Source organism: Peromyscus maniculatus, chromosome 21 (genome assembly GCF_049852395.1).
Source record: "Peromyscus maniculatus bairdii isolate BWxNUB_F1_BW_parent chromosome 21, HU_Pman_BW_mat_3.1, whole genome shotgun sequence".
In the NCBI taxonomy this organism is placed as follows: domain Eukaryota; kingdom Metazoa; phylum Chordata; class Mammalia; order Rodentia; family Cricetidae; genus Peromyscus; species Peromyscus maniculatus.
In genome coordinates, this window is record NC_134872.1 from 52934214 (window position 1) to 52955236 (window position 21023).

Sequence of the window (21023 nt, forward strand, 5' to 3'; positions counted from 1 at the left end):
ACACAGAGGAGGAGTAGCACACACAGAGGAGGTGTAGCACACACACAGAGGAGGAGTAGCACACACAGAGGAGGTGTAGCACACACACAGGAGGAGTAGCACACACAGGAGGTGTGGCACACACAGAGGAGGTGTAGCACACACACAGAGGAGGAGTAGCACACAGATGAGGAGTAGCACACACACAGAGGAGGAGTAGCACACAGAGGAGGTGTAGCACACACACAGAGGAGGTGCAGCACACACAGAGGCATCCTCACACTTCCACGCCAGTTTGTCAGTAGTAATGAAATGGTGCAGAATGAAGATGTTCTAGCTTCCTTTCTGTTGCTGTGATAAAACACCAACCAGAACCACCTTGGGGACAAGGGGGTGTGTTGGTTTGCTGGTTACGTACCATCCATCACCGAAGCAAGTCTAGACAAGTTTCAAAGCAGAACCTGAAGTCGACAGCACGAAGGAACATTGGTTACTGGCTTGCTATCCCTGGCTTGCTCAGCTTCTCTTCTCGTTCAGTCCACAGGGGGCTGGGTCTTCATGCACCAGTTAGCAAATAAGAAAATGCCTCACAGACGTGCCCACAGGCCAATCTGATGGAGGCGATTTTTTAACAGAGATTCCCTTCTTCCCAGGTAACTGTAGTTGATGTCAAAATGACAAGATAGCTAACAAAAGAATTATATGGAAAATACTGGTGTCTGAGGCGTACTTCCAGAAATTCTCATTGAATTCAGGCCCCAGACAATGGTATTTTCACAGAAATTCCTCTTGGAGTCCTATTGGGCAATTAAATCAGAGCTGCTATTGTTTTCTCCTTTTCTGGATAAAGGGAGGGGGCCTAACTCTTTCTTCCTGTTTAGTTTTAAAATTCTTGTGCCAGGGGCTTAGGACCCAGTGAGGTCAGCTGCTTTCCCTTAGTTCAAAGAGTTGGGACAAGCCTATTAGTGTTCAGGTGGCTGCACCCATAATAAACACTGAAAGGGCGGGCGAATTCCAGACACGTTTGGTTGAGATGTGGACATGCTTAGGCAGGTAATTAGTAGCCACAATGATAATATAGTAATAACAACAACAACAATAGTACTCCCAGGAGTCTAACCTATTCTGCCATCACAAAGGCAAAGCAAGCTCTGAGCAGCCAAGGGTCTAACCTACTCTACCATCACAAAGGCAAAGTAATCCCTGAGCAGCTAAACTTGAGAGCACCTGATTGTTGACCAATCAAATCCTTATTTATTATTGAGACTATTTTTTCCAATTATATCTTTGCTTGGAAAGATTGGGATGGTGGAAATTAATTCGTTTTTATCAAGAGGAAAGTTTTGTAGCAGAAAACATTTAAACAGATTTGGCAACAAGCCTAAAACTCTATCCATATCAGAATGGTCCATCTAGACTGCTGTTCATAAAATAAAGTATGTAAGCAAGCACTGTACAGTGTCCTGCTTAGCATAACATCCCAGCTGTAGCAGGTATAAAGTTTGCCCCAGGACAGGGTTTAAAACAATCACATTTCAGGCTGGTGAGTTGGGTCAATGGCCTGATGATCTGAATTCAATCCCTAGGACCCACATATTAGGAGAGGACCAACTCCTACAAACTGTCTTCCTCCAATTCCATGCGTTGGATGTACAACTATGTTAAGGCTCTGTTTTCATCTGGGGATAGGCCTAGAGTCCTTACTTCTACCAGACGAGGAAGTCTCATGGTCCTCTCCTCATTTCACGATGCAGCCTGAACGACTAGTTTAAAAATTCTTCGGTTGGTTGGTGCTGCAGTTTGAAGAGCCCTCCAAAACTCACACTGATCTAATCTTTGAAGTGTGTGGCAGAGCCTCATGACTGGACTAAGACCTTTGCCTTGGAGTCTCTCTTTCCCATCTCCCCTGTGCTTGTCTCTCTGTAAGCTGTGGGAGCCCATCAAGCATGAAGATCGTGCAGGCTTCCAACTGGTATATTTTGGGCTTGGTGACATATCAGGAGTTTCTGTCTAATCTATGGCTAATTAAAAAGGAGTGAAAATAAAGTAATTTTTATTACTTTATCAAAGGAATTGCACTTTTCTATGGCATTCTACTCCATTTCAGAATGCTTTTTTAAAAAGATTTATTTATTTATTTATTTATTATGCATGCAGTATTCAGCCAACGTGTATAGCTATACACTAGATGAGGGCACCAGATCTCATTATAGATGGTTGTGAGCCACCATGTGGTTGATGGGAATTGAACTCAGGACCTCCAGAAGAGCAGCCAGTGCTCTAAACCTTTGAGCCATCTCTCCAGCCCCCCATTTCAGAATTCTTAATTAAAAAGTTCACACGTTTATTTATTTACTTGGTGTGGAGGTCAGAGGACACCTTGTGAAAGTCAGTTCTTTTTCTTTCCACCATTTGATTGGGTCAGGGGAATTATATTTGGGTTCTCATGTTTGCATAGCAAGCATTGGGCTGACTCAGCTATCACCCCAGCCCCAAATTTCGCAAGGTATTAGTCTCGGTGTTAGCAGAGTCTGGATGGCGGTAAATTGTCTTTGGTGTTTTGTGGTGACTCATGAGGTAGATGCTTCTCAGGACACACCTTGGCCAGCACCTGACATGGATGCCATGTGCACGTGCTCACCCTGCGTGTTGTGTCCACCTTAGGCTGAGTGTTCTTCTGCTTCCAGCACAGCTAGAGACCTGAATGTGTGAAGAGGAAAGAGCCCAGTTTAGCAATGGTGAAGACCAGTCATTCTTGATATGTTGCAACCCTTTAATACAGTTCCCCTAGCCATAAAATTATTTCATTGCTACTTCATAAGTATAATTTTGCTACTGTTATAAATTGTAATGTAAATATCTGATATGCAGGATGTCTGATACACAACCACTGTGGGGGTGGAGACCCACAAGTTGAGAGCCGTTGGGTTAGAGGAACTGGCCCCGAAGAACCTATGAGAATGACTTGAACTTTAGCAAACTGGGCTTCTGGGGAAACTGAGGGCTCACCCACATGTGAGTAGGCAGTTCTGTGTGTGTGTTTTGGGCCATGAACAGTCACCCTTGCTTCTGATGGTTTCTCCTGTTCACGGGACACAGTCATCCTTGCTTCTGATGGTTTCTCCTCTTCTGCCGCTGGAGGGACTGCCTCAGAATCCCTGTTGGAATGTCCAAGGATCTGGAAGACAGACCCCACAAAACTGTTGTCATTGGTTGCATTACTAGTAAGGACAACCAGAGCTCTCCATTTCCAACAAGGGCAGAGAAGGAGGCAAGCACAGAACAGTGCAGAGTTGACCCTGCATGACCATGAGATTCACATCTGTGGATTTAACTATGGCCACACACGCACACACATATGCATACTGCGCCTGTACTGAATATGTAAGACTTTCTTGTCATTCTATCAAAAAATACAGTATAGGGGCTGGAGAGATGGCTCAGAGGTTAAGAGCACTGACTGCTCTTCCAGAGGTCCTGAGTTCAATTCCCAGCAATCACATGGTGGCTCACAACCATCTGTAAAGATCTAGTTCCCTCTTCTGGCCTGCAGGCAGGCATACATGCAGGCAGAACACTGTGTACATAATAAATAAATAAATCTTAAAAAATACAGTATAACAATACTATTTACTTAGTACTTACATTGTGTTACTTCTTCCTTCGGATACATATGTTGTATTAGATGCTGCTGCTTTTTTCTTCTCCTATCCTTCCTTCCTTCCTTCCTTCCTTCCTTCCTTCCTTCCTTCCTTCCTTCCTTCCTTCCTTCCTCCTCCTCCTCCTCTCCCTCCTCCTCCTCCTCCTTTTTTGACACACTGTGCAGTACAGGCTGACCTTGAACTCATGCCTTAGCCTCTGGAACCACTGGGATTTCAGGCAGGCACCACACACCTAAGCAGGGTTTTATTCTTTTGTCCAGCAGCACTCACGTACGCCCTCCTGATGACTTCATCCAGAGCCAGAAATGGACTGTAGTTTTCTCTCCTCCTCACAGCCTATTCTCTGAGCCATGCTCACAAGCTCAGCAACCCTGGACCTTGCTTTCTGATCAAAACTGCTTCATCTCCTGCTTCCCTGTATTGTGTTAGACATTAGAGACACTCGAGAGATGATTAAGGGTGGATACGGGGAGGTCGTATGCAATTTATGAACAAGCCTTGAACATTCCCAAATATCAGTATATAAGGAAGGTCCTGGTGCCAATCTCTCATAGGCGCCAAAGGGTGACCTCAGTTAGGAGGCATGGATCAGGATTTGCAAGAAGAATTTGAATTTTCCAATAACTTGAAATTCGACCTTGGGAAAGCCATCTACCATCTGAACCACAGTTCCTCTTAGGTAGAAGAGAGTTGTGGCATCTGCCGGTGTAGCCCATAGATTTGTTACAGCATCGAGATGAGAGTTCTATGTGAAATCTGTGCAAAGACCAGCTCTTCTCTGTTTGTTTTAGAACAGTGGCATGGTGAAAGTCTGGAAAAATTGCAGACTTGGGTTCAAATCCCAGATGTGGGGCCCGGCACCTGTGAGATGAGGAGAACCAGCTTTATCAACAGCTCTTTAATTAGGAAGCTTGAAGTCCTTTCAGATGCTCAGGGTTATTCGAAAACACTGGAAGAGCTAATGCATAGATCCGGACAGTGAAGAGACAATAAGAACTTCTATGTGTTTGTCCCCTCGTCTCTCACAATGACAGCATCTATCAGGACGCATCCATCCATCATTGGCCAAGGGTAAATCAGTAGGATGCTGGCTAACGACAGATGCCACCGAATCTTCCAGCTGAGACCATCTGAAATGTATACCCATAGTCTGCTTGGAAGCCTTATAGTCTGTTTGTGAATCTTCTTTGACATATAACAACTCATTACAAAACCCTAAATATGTAGGCAGTGAGGAATGTTTCCACTTAAAACAAGTCTGTCACCAGCTTTGAACGACAAAGTTAAACTGTTAAACTCTGTGTGGAGTTTTGTTCACTTTTGTACTGAATGTGATTTGTGACTGTTGCTCTAGTACTTTCTTAATCAGAATAGATGGAGGGATTCAAGCTGCTGAAAATATTTTTTCTCTTCTCAAAATTGCACTGTAAAAATGCATTCTTACATGTGCATTTTCAATTAAACAAATAGTGTTTCTAGAGCAACCATACACTCCACATATCCCAGCACACTGCCAACATGGTTACTTTGTGCTTGCTTAGTCTTAGTGAGTGAGCTGTGCTATGGACAGTCACCTATGTGCTTTGGGGTGAAGCATTTTGGTGTTAGATACAGGGAGGGATATTGAAAAGTTAAATTGCCAGCAAAGATGAGGATCGTTTTGTGGAATCTGGAAATTTGGAATGCCTCTGCACATTGAGCAAATGTACTTGGCCTCTAGAGTATGCTGTTCTCCAGGGAGAAAGCCCTTGTTTGTAATGCCAGGCCCTGGGTTGGGCACCAGGTACCCCATCATACTTTGGCTTCCTTGAGGAGGGTTAGGGAAAAGTCTTTGTTAGTTAATTAATGCTTGTTGTTTGTGTATGTATCTGCCTACTACACACTATGGCTTTTGAAGAGAATGCAGAGCTTCGGGCCCTGGGTCTGGGGGATGCACTGAATATTAGAGTCGTGCCTCTGTGCAGCAGCTAGACCTTCCTACTGCTTTGGAACCTCCTGCTTTCATGTCATTGAAAGGGAGCTAATGAGTGCAGCTTAATAACTGTGAACCCAGTGGGCAGAAAAACTCTTTCCTCACATGCTCACAGTAAAACACACTGATCTGCTTAATGAGCAACTGGTTCTATAAGCCAAATCTAAGAAAGGGTCAAGTTTAGGGAATATCTTTAACATTGAGAAAAAAGGCAAACAAACAAACAAACAAACAAACAAACAAAAAATGTGAGGCATTCTATTCTGAAACTTAGGGAAAGACAACATCCCAGAGTCTGGTTTCCATGCATGACAAGGTACCCTTGGGTACTAAAGATGGTGTTAGAAGGTTCTGGGTCTCTGTAGCAACAGAACTATCAAATAGGCCACCCTGAAAAATCTGATGAAGGCCTAATGAGGAATGTTTCCACTTAAAAAATTTTGTGATTATTTTACCATGCATAAAAACATATGTTTGGTAACAACCAAAACAATTTTTATAAACATTACACTAACTCTAATTCTTTAAAAGTTAAAGCAAACCATGTGGGTGGCACCCAACTTTACCTCCAGTACTTGGGAGGTAGAAGTAGGTGGATCTTTGTGAGTTTGAGGCCAGTCTAGTCTCCATAGAGAGTTCTAGGACAGCAAGGGCTATGTAGAGAGTCCCTTTTTCTAAAAAAAAACAAAAAAAAGTTAAAGCAAAATGATATATAGCCAAGGTTTTTATGAGTAATATATAACAATTATAGGCAAACCAAACAATTTCCATCTTGATTTGTAGAACTCAATTGTCATTTTGTAAAAAAAAAAAAAAAAAAAAAAAAAAAAAAAAACAAACAAAACCCAAAACCCAAAAAACTCTACTTAAACTGTTGGGTTGAGTAATGCCTCCTTTTTCTTTCCTTCATTCATCCTTTCTTTCTCTTTCTTTCTCTCTCTTTTCTTTCTTTCTTTCTTTCTTTCTTTCTTTCTTTCTTTCTTTCTTTCTTTCTTTCTTTCTTTCTTTCTTCCTTCCTTCCTCTCTCTCTCTCTCTCTCTCTCTCTCTCTCTCTCTTTCTTTCTTTCTTTCTTTCTTTCTTTCTTTCTTTCTTTCTTTCTTTCTTTCTTTCTTTCTTTCTTCTGAGACAGGGCCTAGCTATGCAGTTTAGGCTGGCCTTGAACTCCCAGTGATCTTCCTCAATTGCTCTCTACATCATCATCATCATCATCATCAATATTAAAGTGTGTGTGTGTGTGTGTGTGTGTGTGTGTGTGTGTGTAAGTGTGCATGTGTGCCTGTGTGCCTGTGCTCTGGAGCTGGAGTTGCAGGCAGTTGTGAGCGGCACAGTCTGGGTACTGGGAACCCAACTCCCATCCTCTGGAAGAACATCAAGTGTTCTTAACTTCTGAGCCATCTTTTCAGTCCTCTGCTTTATTTTTTGGAGGTCTCTGTCTCAGTATGGAACTTGACAGTTTGCCCAGTCTGGCTGTCCAGGGAACCCCAGAGACCCTTCTGTCTTTGCCTACCCAGTGCTGGGGTTAGAGGTGCCTGAAGCTACTCGTGGTTTTTATCTGGGTGCTGGAGACTGAACTCAGCTGCTCATGTTTGCACAACAGACACCTTACTGACTTAGCCATCTCCCAGTCTCTTAAGGGATTTCTGTTTCTGTTTGGGTGGAGTGGTTATTGTTATTGCTGTGTGTGTGTGTGTGTGTGTGTGTGTGTGTGTGTGTGTGTGTGTGTGTGTGTGAGAGAGAGAGAGAGAGAGAGAGAGAGAGAGAGAGAGAGAGAGAGGCTAAAGATTGAACCTGCAGCCTTGCAAATATGCTACTACTATGCTGTATCTCATACTGATGACAAAATTTAAAGAGAAAGTTAATTCAGAAATATTTAGTTTTCCTTTTAGGTTTTCTCAGAATTATGGCAGCAAACTAATCCACAGCTTTAATGTTTCTGTTATACTAAGTGTGCTCAAAATAATGATGGCCTTGGTGATGGTCTGACAGATCACTAGCATGCTTTTCATAGGGAGCCATTATCTATCTGAGTGCCTTAGGATGAAATAAAAGATGTAAAAATAGCTGTGAGTTTATTGGGAATTATTTGCCCCTTTGCATCGCCATTTAAAGGCAATGGGCAGTATGTTTGTCCTTTTGTGTGAGGGCCATAAATGTACTAACAGAATGCTGAAAGATGTGCTGTAAATATTTTTATTGGATTTTTTAGTGGAATTTCTGCTAGATTAATCTTTCAGGGCAGAAAACATGAATTTAAAAATTAATATAATTTCATCATTTAAGTAATGACATTGTATATGATGCATGATTGGGTAGAAGAATTCTTTTTGGCTAAGGGTGGTCAAGTAGCTAAAAATCAACTATTATGATTGTTCTAGGGTTTTCCAATAACAACCAAGTCTTCTGAATTTTATTCTATCAATAACCTATCATCTATCTATCTATCATCTATCTATCAGTCATCTATGCATATATGTATCCTATCTATTTATCTGTCTACCATCTACAATCATCTATCATCTATTTATCTATCAAATTGATCTATAATCTATTATCTACAACTGTCTATCTACCTATCTACCTATCTATCTATCTATCTATCTATCTATCTATCTATCTATCTATCTATCTATCATCTATCTATCTATCATCTATCTGCCTGTAAATCTGTGTATCATCTATTTATCTGTTGCCCGTCTACCTCTCTATCTACCAACTATCTATCATGGTGGGAGGGGCACATGCTTTTGGGTACATGTTGAATCTTATTTTTTTAAAGCTTTATATGAACATGTATTAATAATGCATAACCATGGATTTATACATGCAATTTTCATTCATGCATACAGTGAATTCTGATCATGCAAGTCCTTTTATCTAGGAGTGCAGACATCTAACATCTTTCAATTACTATCTTACTCAGGATGAAAATAGCAAGATTTAATGTTAATATTCTCAGGTGAACCCTCGAATCTATTCGATCCTTTGTGTCCCTTATGCATTTTGTCAGATCTTCCCCCCACATTTCCTTCTTTCTTTCCTCTCTTCCTGTCCTCCTCATCCTTTCTCTTCCTCTGTCGGGTGTATTACTGAGTGTATCGAATGCCCGTCACATCCCAACACTGCTGGCGATGGCAAGCGATCGCTCTACTTTTGTTATCATTTCTGTTAGACTTAACGAGAACATATCATCGCAGAAATCACTGTTTACTCAGGGAGACACACCTCTCGGGTTGAGATGGAGAGAGATAAGGGGATAAGCCCAGCACTTATTCTTCAAAGGTATTTCTAGGCCAAGCTTATCCACAAGAATCCCTGCTCATCTTCTGTAGCCACCTACACAGTTCTCAGCCCTGTTCCAACCCGGGGCATGAGCTGTCATTCCCACTGCCGGAACACAGGCTGTTATTTGTTAGAGCCGGTAGGCCAGGTGAAATCCATCAAGCAGCTTTGTTTAGCGGGATTCCCACGTGAGGCGTGCCATGCAAATCAACAAGAGAGAAGGCAGAGAGCAGGACTGGCGCTTCCACCTGGAGCCTCCCGGCCATGACCGTGACCGTGGTCGGACATGGGGTGGGGAGGTGGGGAGGCCCCCACTGCTGGCCAGAGAGAGCGGCGTAGACAGTACTCAAGATGGAGTCCGGTCTCACGGGGGAACTGTGTCTGTAGGGGCATGGTGCGCTAAGAGCTTCAGATTGGAGACGTTTTGCCTTTTCATTTATTTTGACAGAAGCAAGAATATCAGCTGTGTGGAAGACAATGATGCCCGCTCTTTGGTTGTACGGCTTGGTGCTTCTTTTGCCTACAGAGTCCTGCAGGATATTCTGCCAGGTAAAAATGGGGAAAGAGTGGACGATGAGCTGGTGGAGAGAACAAGCGGACAAAGAGTTCCTGTTACCAGCTCTGTTACCTGAGAGCTGAAAAACAAGGGGAGGGTGGTGATGGAGTGGGCTGGCACAACCTGAAGAAATGACAATAGGGGCCTGGAGAGATGGCTCAGTGGTTAAGAGCACTAGCTGCTCTTCCAGAGATCCTGAGTTCAATTCCCAGCAACCACATGGTGGCTCACAACCACCTGTAATAAGATCTGGTACCACATTCTGGCCTGCAGGGACACATGCAGGCAGAACACTGTATGCATAATAAATAAATAAATCTTAAAAAAAATCAAAAAAAGAAATGATAATGACTCATGACAGAGAAGATGCCTTTGCTATGAATTTGTCTCACATTAATTTCCCCCAATCAGATCTGAAATACAACAAAACAGATGGTTCAAGGATAATCACCCTACTCCCCTTCTTCTTGGGTACTGACTCTTTCGCTTGAATCTAGGGTACTGCTGTTTCCTGAGGGCCTTGAATAGTAGATGTAGGGAAAGCTGCCACAGTGACTAGGAGACATTTAGTGGACAGGACCTCAAAACGATTTGGCATAATGTGGTACCATGCCATTCAAAGTGGCAATAGCATTTCCTTTTAGCAACCGGGCAGAAGAACAACGGTGGAGTTTATAGCAAATTATCCTTTTAACTTTTGGAGGGGCAGTGAGTCCCGCCGCTCTTTGTAGTATATTTTCCCTCTTATTTATTTAAATAAGGTGTGAAGGAACATTGGGAGAGAGACAATTTTAAAGTTTTTTGAGAATCTTGGGAAAAGAGTACTATTATTTGACCATAAGACCTGGGAGGCCACCCTAGAACTAACTGGCGAAGCTCTCATCCCTTACTTCATAGACAGAGAGACTGAGGTAAGTGATGAAGGATATGCTTCACATGAGATAAGGTGAACAAGAGCCGAGCTGAGCTCTGTCCCATGCTGAACGACTCGGTCCAAGATCTCAGCATCCAAAACCAGGAGGTAGCCCAGAGCGAGGGCATACATGCATCTCAAGTCTTAAGGGTCCTTGGTGGCCATACCCCAAGGGTAGGTCCCTCAAGGTCACAGGCAGGTGTAACAGCTACAGCTGTGTCACTAGGGGCGGTGCTTCAGGGCACGGTTCCAACAGCTGTCCACTACATCCTTAGGCGAGAATGATGTTGGAAGTTCTTGTCATAAATTTCCCAATCAATAGTCACCATCTAATTACTTTACTCTTTTTCTTTGTGACTCCCCTTCACCCCAACATTGAACTGAAATCCGATTTCTAAGAGAAATTACAGGTGCTTTGTGAAGACGCTTTGCTGGGGGCATTCTGATGCCCACAGCTTGGTACTATCTTTTGTTTTTCTCATCTACAATTTTCAATAAAATGTGGGGTAGGCAGAGCAGGGGAAACAGTTACTCTTGTTATTGTTGGGGCTCACCCTACCAGGAACATCCTATCCTTTTCTTCCCATTGGATGAATTTCTGGTTCTCGGGCTGCCAGGAACTCCCCTGCCCCTCCCCTGACTTTCCTATGCACTGGGAAGCTCTGCAGTTTAAGCGGGTTGCAGGCCAGCGCCTGCCTTTTTGTGTAGGATGAGGTTGAGGAATGTTAGCATTTGAAGCTAAAGTCACCCACTTCGGATGCTACCCAGACATGAACTGACCAGAGGAACCAGACATGATGTACCTCAGAAAACGAACTGGACTGAAACAAATCAGGTCTTTCCTGTAAGAAGGTAGAGTTTCCAGAACTTCTTGTCGACAGCATCCCATGTTCTCCCCCACACCTATTAGTCAACTGCACCATCTCTGGAGTTTGTTTAGTGACCAGGGATCCTCCACAGCTGTTGACTTTGGTATACTGCAGAATATGGCCATGTCAATATGGGGTTTGGGTGATTTGAGAGGCTTTTGCTTCCTGCCATACATCTCCTCTGCCTATTGGACCTGAACATGATCTGATGTCTGACCTTTGGTAGAGACATACTGAAGGAATTAGGAGAACAAATTCTAATCTCAGGAATAAGAGGAGTTCCCTGCATGGCCTTCTTCAGGCCACCTCATCTATTATAGCCTCTGCATTGTCATTTGCAAAATAAGGAGATTAGATGGTGTAGACAAATTTCTAAACAGTCTTATTAAATAAGAAACACAGAGCCAAATACAGAGGTAATAGCTGAAGAGATCGGAGCAATAGCCACGACTAGCCTTAGCTTACCACCAGCAGTAGCTTCCCCAAAGAGAGATTTTTTCCCATCTAACCTATGTTTTTATTGCCTTCCTGTTCTGCCTTCTCATTGGCTCTAAGCCCAGCCACATGACTTCCTCATCACTGCCTGTCTATATGGACCTCCAGGTCTCTATGGTTGGTACTGGGATTAAAGGCTCATGTCACCATGCTTGGCTGTGTCCTTGACCATGCAGAGACTCTGCCTGCCCTGTGATCGGATTAAGGGCCTGACTTCTGTTTATGGCTCGCTGACCTCTGATCTCCAGGCAAATTTTATTATTGACATACAAATAAAATATCACATTTCAGTACAAATGAAATATCACCACAAGACAGACTATCAACACAGTCTTCAAGATCTCTAGAAATATTATTGTAGTCTTATGGGTTAGTGGAAGCAATGCGACTTTTTGACTGGGTCCCCAGGGATTTGTTCACATGAATAAAAATGAGAGGCCATCATACACTGGGGAGTCCAAGGGCATTCTGTTTCATGAATTCCTCAGTGACACCTCCTCAGCGATGGAGAGACCTCAATTCAGAGTTTCCATAGTTTTATTTGATAGAAAAAACAGGGAATATTCAGAATTGTTTTTGATAACAGAGAGAAAAATAATATTGTTAATAGGAAAATAAAATGAGTATCATATGTCGGCCAAATGACAATGCCCAGAAATCTTATTTCTTCCTCAATAGCTAGAATCTTGGAATCAAGTTGGAGCCACGGATAATGCTCTTCTCAGCCACTAGAGGGCACTTATTTTGTTCAGAAATGGGAATATTGAGTTTGCCTCTTTTCCTATACACGTTAACATACACATGCCTGCATTTGTGAGTGTACCATGCATACCAATATGTTATTACACAAGTGATGTACATATGTACAAGACCTTTACATAGAGGGGTAAATGGAGACAATACACAATCATGTTTTTAAGGAACTTAAAATTTAATTGAGAACATAACATGGAAAAGATTATCGAAGTAGCAGGCAGGTGAGTGGAGGCTAGGCAGTGTTGTATGGTAGTGTGGGTAACAAGTCCTTCTAAGGCAGAGGAGAGTTAGAGCATCTAGAACTCCATCAGAAAAGACAGCTTGAAAGGGCGAAACATGAGCTCGATGTAATCACTATTCAGTATCAGAATAATGCCAGCAGCCAAACCATAAACAGATCTCACACTTTTGAGGGTGGCCCTGAGGGTTTCTCATGTGTCAACTCATTTGTTCCCCCACAAAAGCAGTAATGTCTATTCTGCTTACAGACAGGGAAATGGAGGCACAGAGAGGTGAACGTTCCCTCCTAAGGAGACGGTTCAGCATTTGAGCCCAGGTGGGCTGGTGGGCTTTTCCTAGACCATTTTCTCAGGATAGCCAGATATGCATGGGTGGGTGGGGTGGGGGCCGTTCCCTTAAAGAAGAGTAGCATAAAATACAAAATGAGCCGGGCGGTGGTGGCCCACGCCTTTAATACCAGCACTCGGGAGGCAGAGCCAGGTGGATCTCTGTGAGTTCGAGGCCAGCCTGGGCTACCAAGTGAGTCCCAGGAAAGGCGCAAAGCTACACAGAGAAACCCTGTCTCGAAAAACCAAAAAAAAAAAAAAAAAAAAAAAAAAAAAAACCCAAAATGAAAGTATTTTCTTAGAATGAGAAAAGGAATCAAAATAAATTTCAAACAGAATTGGTTAAAGGATTTGTATCCAGTAAATACTCAACATTATTTAGTAGTACATTCAGCAAAAATAATACTAGTAATACGTAATAATTCATGAGCTGTACTTGCATTTTTTCTTACATTTTACATACAGATGAGCTTATAATTTCTTCTATATAGATAATAAAAAGATCATTCTATCATTTTAAAAATCTAAACATTTATCTTATGTATATGGGTGTTTTGTGTGCGTGTATATTTATGCACCATGTGTGTGCCTGGTGCCCTAGGAGGTCCTGGAGCTGTAGTTACAGAAGGCTGTGAGCTGCCATGTGGGTCCTGGGAGCTGGACCCGGGAGCTCCGGAAGAACACCTAGTACTTTTCTAGATGCTGAGCCGTCTCTCCAGCTCCCCATTCTTCCCTTTTGCCTTGCCCTACACTTCCTCTTATTGCAGCTAGTTTGGAACAACACTTTTTAGTTTTCCCACTTGTTATTAGCACTTTTATGTAAATATGTAGGATTGCTATGAAAGTTGGGAAAACTTCAAGTTTCTTTCCAAAGAGCTGCAGGATGTCAGGGCACTCAACATTTGTTGTTGTGCTGTTCTGTGGCCACCTGTAAATAATTTTGAATTAATGACCCTCAAGGGTTGATGTTCTTGTAATTTAGAAGTGACTGTAAACTATATAAATGTATCCTATTAAATCCAAAGAAATGTGGTCCTCCCTCAACTCCTTGTCTAGATTTCATTAATAAATGCACCACTCTAGTGATACCCCAAACAGGACAGAGTGTGAAGGAGAAGGGGTGAGACGGAGTGACAAAAATTGATAATCTCAATAGATGGAAGGTAGTTAGAATATTTTGTCTTTGAAAATACGATAAATAAGTTCATGTGAACGTGTGATCATGTGGCATGACCTTCTCCCAGGATTCAATGGGGCCCATACAAGTGAAGTAAGTCTTCATGAACTTCCTAGTAAACTTCCCTCTGCCCAAAATGTAGTTTATGTGCAGACTATAGACTGTAATGATAGAGAATTATGACTGGGAGGAGAGGACAATCCCACTGCCTGGCACTGGGGAGGAAAAGTAGAAGGAAATGTCATTGGGCATATGCAACAGCTGGACTTTCGGTGACTGTTTGCATCATGGCTGACTCGGATATGGTTGTTTGTCTGTGATTAAAATGAACCAGTGGTATCACCTGTTGACATTTGATTTTGTGAGAATTTTTATTGTCTCTTTTCAGGCCACCAGCAAAAGCAAGGATAAGGTGATGTCCAGGCCACGTGGTATGTTGGCAGCAGTTACCAATCACACAGAAGTTTGATCACCAGTTGTGATATCGGGCAACTCTCAGGCCTTTGGCTCATGGCATGAGAGATGAGACACCTTGATAGATTACATTTGTACTTTGATTATTTACATGCAAGTCCATTGTGTCTTTAGCCCCAGCCATATTCATATTTTCCCAACATCCTCTGCTCCACCTAGTCTCAGACTTCTTTGCTGTGATTCTCATTGAGCTAATTCAAACCAGGGCAGTGACTAGAATGGGTCTCATTGACCATGGAGCTTGCTATAAAGTTCTGGACCAGGAAGCTTTTTTGGGAACATCAAGGGGAGTAGATTTCAAATGAGAGCTTACTTGGGTATCTCTAGGACTCCGAGGAGATCTTTAGGGGGCTCTGTGGGCATGGGAGAGGGTGACTCAGTAGGGTAACCCATGGGTTCGTCCCTCTTATTTAATGGGAGGAGTTTATACCGTAGTCAGTTTTATACATTGGAATTTGGTGTGTGGTTCTGTCAGAAGGAACAGGATCTTGTTTCAGAACTATGCCATGTCTGCTAACCCATTTTCAATCATCTTCAATCTTACTGAGAAAAGATATCCGTGTCTACAGAATTGACGTCTCTTTGCCACAGTGACACCTTACTGAATGGCTGAGCAGCCATGACCTCAGACCTTTTTTATCTGATATGGATGCCTTTTATTTTCCCAGATGTATGTGATGGTGTCTGTAAGGACAACACTGCCCCCTGCTTTCAATCTTGCCCTCCAGAAAGTGAGGGCAACGTGCAATTTGCCTGTAAGGCCAAGACATGGCACAAAGTCACTGAAACCTGCCATACCCTTAATGCCATCAGCATCTTTGAGGTAATGTCTTTTCTTCTGTATCAGGATTCTCACACAGGCTCCATGAGTAAACTTCAGGTGATCATATTGCCCACTTAGGGGAAAAGAGAGGCTTCCACGGTAGCAATAGGGTGTTTTTCCATGAATACATAAATACCTACCTATCTCCTCTCTCTTCACTTGGTGCATCTGAAAGTTTGTGTAGTATATCCTGCATCCTGAATGACATGAAGGAACCTGGTCACTTAGGCAGAGCAAGGAAAAGCATCTAAAAGAATCTAGAATCACGACCAAGTTCTTCATCTTTGCCCTCAGCCCTTGAAATAGCCCAAAGCTTTGATACTCATAGTGTATTTCACTGACTAGTAATATTCCCCCAAACTTGTTAGACCCATGAAATTTGGGCTGCACCTCACACTTTGCTAGGTGAGAAGCTGTAGTCCCATCAGGATCTTCATATGATGTGGGTGCCTGGAAAGGCCTCAGGTTTCCTGGAGCTGGAGTTGTGGGAAGCTGTGAGTCACCTGATGTGGGTTCTGGGAACTGACTCCTGAGTCCTGCAAGAACAGGACCCACTCTTAGCTGCTGAACCATCTCTCTAGCTCCTGCTATTTAAAAAACAAAACATGGTGTCTCTTGGCTCACCTCTTGAGAATGTAAAGATAAGTTAAATGGCAATAAGAATCCATATAAATATATAAGCTATACATTAAATGTACATACACAAGAAGTGTCTAAAGAAAACAGTTGCGGTTTCAGAAGACAGGCTAGAGAGCCACCAATTGGGAAATTCAGACTTATATTTTGCTTTATACAACTTGGTATTGGTCAACTTATTTCACTCTAGATACTACTTTGAAAATGGAACATGAAAGCATATTACGTGATATACAATTGTATAGTAGGACTCTTCTAAATTCTAGCAAAAGTGCTTTTGTATTTAACAAACTAATAAAGGATTTCTTTACTTTGGTCCTGTTTCAGGAGGGTGTGGAATTATTTTCCAATGTTCAATCATCAGAATCAACTGTAGCTTTCCATGAGACTCACAGACAATCTCGCACCATAACAGATATGCTGATGGAAAAATGCCCAAAGGATTTGTCTTGCATCATCAGAAACATTCAGAAGTCTCCCCGAATGCCAGGGAACATTGCTGTGGTGGTAGAGCTCTTGCACAACATCTCGACAGCTCTAACCAGAGAGGTCAATGAGGAAAAGATGAAGGTGCGTGAGCTTGCAGATCAGACAGCGTTCTCTCTTTGGGGAAGGAACTTAGGTTAGTTGGAATACCCTCTGAGCTTCCCAGGGATTGGGAACCACATTTTCCTCCTCGATATTCCCAATGTCCCACATAAAAAGTGCTTCATGAATCTTATAGAGGGAAGAATAGTAAACAAAAGAATAAAATAAACATATCAGGTCAAGACACGTTAGTAGAGAGAGCTTACTTGGTTCTGTGGTACTCATCTCAGTCTTTTTTATATTTCCCCGGGGGTCTGGATTTGTGATGGGTTGAGTCCAGGAGGAGTTGAGTCCATAAGAAGTTGAGCTTTTGAAGGGTTGGTTTTATGAGGGGTAGAATCTGTGAGGGTCCAAGGCTGTGAGGGATTGATTCTACGACTGCATGAGCCTTCAAAGGCCTGGGTCTTGGAGGAGTTGAGCCTGTGAGGTTATGAGTCTGTTGGGGGCCAGAGTTGACTCTGCTTTCCTAAAGCATATTTAAGCTACTAAAATTATTGAAGAAACACTGTGGGTTGTGGACAAAGGAAGACTTACACTCATTTGTGAATTAGTACAAGTCATTAAAATGGGAAGCAAAATATATGGCCCAACCTTTGAACTACAGAAATGTGAAAAGGAATTGGATTCATTTCTTCGTGGTTTTGATGCTTGAAGTAGACGGTAGTGAAGGGTGATTCAACCTCTGTGGTCAAGTTCTAGTTTTCAGCATATTTCTATATAGGGTCCTGCAGCACAGCTGGGACTAACAGATGCCAGCTACACTGTGGGTACTCTGAAAGGGCAATTGAATGATGGGTTTTGCTCAGGTATACAGTGGAACTGTTGGTAGAAATGAGCATGTAAAGGCTGTGTACCTGTACATCTCATGGGAAGGCATTGAACAAATAAGAGGAAAACAAGGCAAGGAATTCCTTTACAGATAAATCCTCTAAATGGTATCCAATGGTGTGTGTGTGTGTGTGTGTGTGTGTGTGTGTGTGTGTGTGTGTGTGTGTGTGTAGGGGGGGTATGTATGTGTACATGTATGGGTGAGGACTCATGTGTGTGTAGGTGTTCCTGTGTTGGAGGTCAGAGAGTGATGTCAAATGTCTTTTTCAGTTTCTTTCCCCATTATTTTTTGAGACAGAGTCTCTTGCTGATCCTGGAGATTATTGATTTGGTTATATTATTAACTGGCCGAATGAGGTTCGGAGATTCACCTGTCTCTGCCTCCCTAGTGATGGGATTACGAATGTGCCACAGTGTCCATCTTTAACATGGTGCTGGGGATCCGAAGTTGGGTTCAGATTGGGTTGAATGGCAAGCACTTTAGTGACTGAGCTGTTTCTGGGCCCCTGTCCAACCTTCTGATGTTGTGATATGGTATTGTCATCTACAAATGTGTTGGGCTGCATTATTACCTATTATGGGATGCATGCAGTGTGTGGGTTGGACATGGCTGCAAGTAAACTTAATCTTTACTGTGCAAGCACGTCACCAGGGGTTCAATTAAGATACTGAATATGATCCACTGAGTTTGGGGTGGATGTGAGATTCTGCAATTCTAAGGAGGTCTCTGGGAGTGCCTATGCTACTGGTTAAAAGGACACACTTTGTAAAAGCAAGTCTTATATGTATTGGGAATTTCAAAGGGTGGCTTATGACTAATACCAGTTCTTCTTTGACAGAGTTACAGCGCCATGGCTAACCATATTCTTAACAGCAAGAGCATATCAAATTGGACCTTCATCCAAGATAGAAACAGCAGCTGTGTCTTGCTTCAATCAATCAATTCATTTGCAAGCAAGCTAATTGTGAAGGAACATCCCATCAACATATCACACGTCTTCATTCATACCATGGGTACCGTCATGTCCAAGGACAGCCTTGGGAAGAACTTCACTTTCTCAATGCGCATTAATGATACAAGTGATGAAGTGATTGGGAGGGTACTGCTCACAGCTGAAGAGCTTCAGAAGGTTCCTTCTCCTTCCCAGGTCATCAGCATTGCATTTCCAACCCTTGGGGCCATCCTGGAAGCCAGCCTTTTGGAAAACATGACCGTGAATGGGCTTGTCCTGTCTGTCATTTTGCCCAAGGAGCTTAAAAAAATCTCGCTGATGTTTGAAAAGATCAGCAAGGCAGAAGGGAGGAAGTCCCAGTGCGTGGGCTGGCACTCCCTGGAGAGCAGATGGGACCAGCAAGCTTGTCAGCTGATGCGAGAAAACTCCCAGCAAGCTGTTTGCAGGTGCCGGCCGAGCAAGTCATTCACCTCTTTCTCCATTCTCATGTCACCCGACACCTTGGAGAGCCCGGTTCTAATTTACATCACGTACATAGGCCTGGGCGTTTCCATCTGCAGCCTGATCATCTGCCTGTCCATTGAGGCCTTAGTCTGGAGTCAAGTAACGAAGACAGAGATCTCCTATTTACGTCACCTGTGTATTGCTAACATTGCGGCCACCTTGCTGATGGCTGATGTGTGGTTCATTGTGGCTTCCTTCCTCAGTGGCCCGGTATCCCACCACAACGGATGTGTGGCTGCAACATTTTTTGTTCACTTCTTCTATCTGGCTGTGTTTTTCTGGATGCTTGCCAAGGCCCTCCTGATTCTCTATGGAATTCTGATTGTGTTCCATACACTGCCCAAGTCATTCCTGGTGGCCTCTCTCTTCCTAGTGGGCTATGGGTGCCCTTTGGTGATCGCTGTTATCACATTGGCTGTGACAGAGCCTAGAAAAGGCTACCTCCGGCATGAGGCCTGCTGGCTTAACTGGGACATGACCAAGGCTCTCCTGGCCTTTGTGGTCCCAGCTCTGGCCATCGTAGTTGTAAACCTGGTCACAGTCACGCTGGTTGTCATCAAGACCCAGAGAGCTGCCATCGGCAGTTCCATGTTCCAGGAAGTAAGGGCCATCGTGAGGATCTGTAAGAACATCGCCGTTCTCACACCACTGCTGGGGCTGACCTGGGGATTCGGAATCGCCACAGTCGTCGATGGGCGCTCCCTGGCCTTCCACATTATCTTCTCCTTACTCAATGCCTTACAGGTAAGTCCGGATGCTGTGGTAGAATCTGAAGCGAGACAGCATGTGCAGCTGTTTTGTGATCAGGAACATGTGGCACCATGTTTCATGCAGAAGACAATGAAATAGAGATTCATTTTTGTTTCAGAAAGGCCTGGATTTGAATTCTGACTCTTGTATTCACTAAGAATATGTAGCATGATCTTTGCATGTCTTTCTTTTTTTTGCGAGCATGTTTTTCTCATACAAAAGGAGAGTATAATGCCACCACTTTCTAGGGGTGCTCAGAAAATGAAATAAATGATGAATTTGAAAGCAACAAGTTCAAATACTAAAATTAGGTACCAAAGATCATAAATACCTGTTAATAGGCTGAGGGTTTTTTTTTTTTTTTTTTAAAGATGTATCTTATGTATCTAGGCTAGTCTCAAACTCACTATGATCTTAAATTTCTAATCTTCTTGCCTCCATCTCCCAGGTACTGGGATTATAGGTGTGCACCACTGTGCATCATTTATGGGGTCCTGGACCTTGAACTCAGGACGTCATTCATGCTAGGCAAATACTCTACCAAGTGAGCTGTATCGCTAAGCCCTGAGTTGTTACTATTTAGAAAGCAAGCAATCGCCTCTTCTAAAATTTAGTCTTAGACTGGAGGTGTTACACTTTTTACACTTGTTAGGTTGTCTGCTACTTAGACTTTTTAGATAGCAGTGTGGGCCATGTTATTTGAACAAGGCAAGTTATACAAAGAAGCTTTAAAGGTCATTTCTTCTCACCCTTCTCACACTTGTGTGGGTTAAGCAATGTTCACAGTTCCATGTGTATCCTTGGCAAATTCTTTCCGTACGCTTATACAAATATATGCTTAATATGAGAATTGAAAACTTACATGTATTCTTATGTACCTGTTAGGCAAGCATGCCTCCAACATTCTGTTTTAGATGGTGTTGGAGGTCAAACTAGGGTTCTGTAGGCTGTGCTTTGCCCACTGAATGACATCATAGCTACGATGCGACTTTCTTTCTCATTTCAAATTGTATCTTAGTCTTCCACTGGTCTAGTGTATAGGATCTATTCAATGTCTAGGCAATGTTATCTATTTAACATTTTCTTTCTTGATTGAAATTATGTACATTAAATATAAAGATTGCAATGAGTTAAAAAGAAAGCTTCTAGTTTCCTGAAGAAATGAAGCTAAACATTGTTCTGGGGGTGTGTGGAGTAGACAGTGAAAAGTATTTTCAAATATGTGGTAACGGGGACTTCGAA

General features: G+C 42.8%; 1 protein-coding gene across 4 annotated transcripts in view; it reads left to right on the top strand.

Moving 5' to 3' along the window:
* LOC102916182 (adhesion G-protein coupled receptor F2) overlaps positions 1-21023 on the top strand; it is a 41026-nt gene that overhangs the window by 6347 nt on the left and 13656 nt on the right. For 3 of the 4 annotated variants that reach the window (XM_076557841.1, XM_076557843.1, XM_076557842.1), the window contains 5 exons: positions 9342-9442; positions 14614-14656; positions 15368-15522; positions 16486-16728; positions 18414-19775. In XM_076557841.1, the coding sequence (XP_076413956.1) occupies positions 9342-9442; positions 14614-14656; positions 15368-15522; positions 16486-16728; positions 18414-19775 (1904 nt within the window). Of the gene's footprint in view, positions 1-9341; positions 9443-14613; positions 14657-15367; positions 15523-16485; positions 16729-18413; positions 19776-21023 lie in introns of those variants that run through there. The other variant, XM_076557844.1, reaches the window with a different exon arrangement.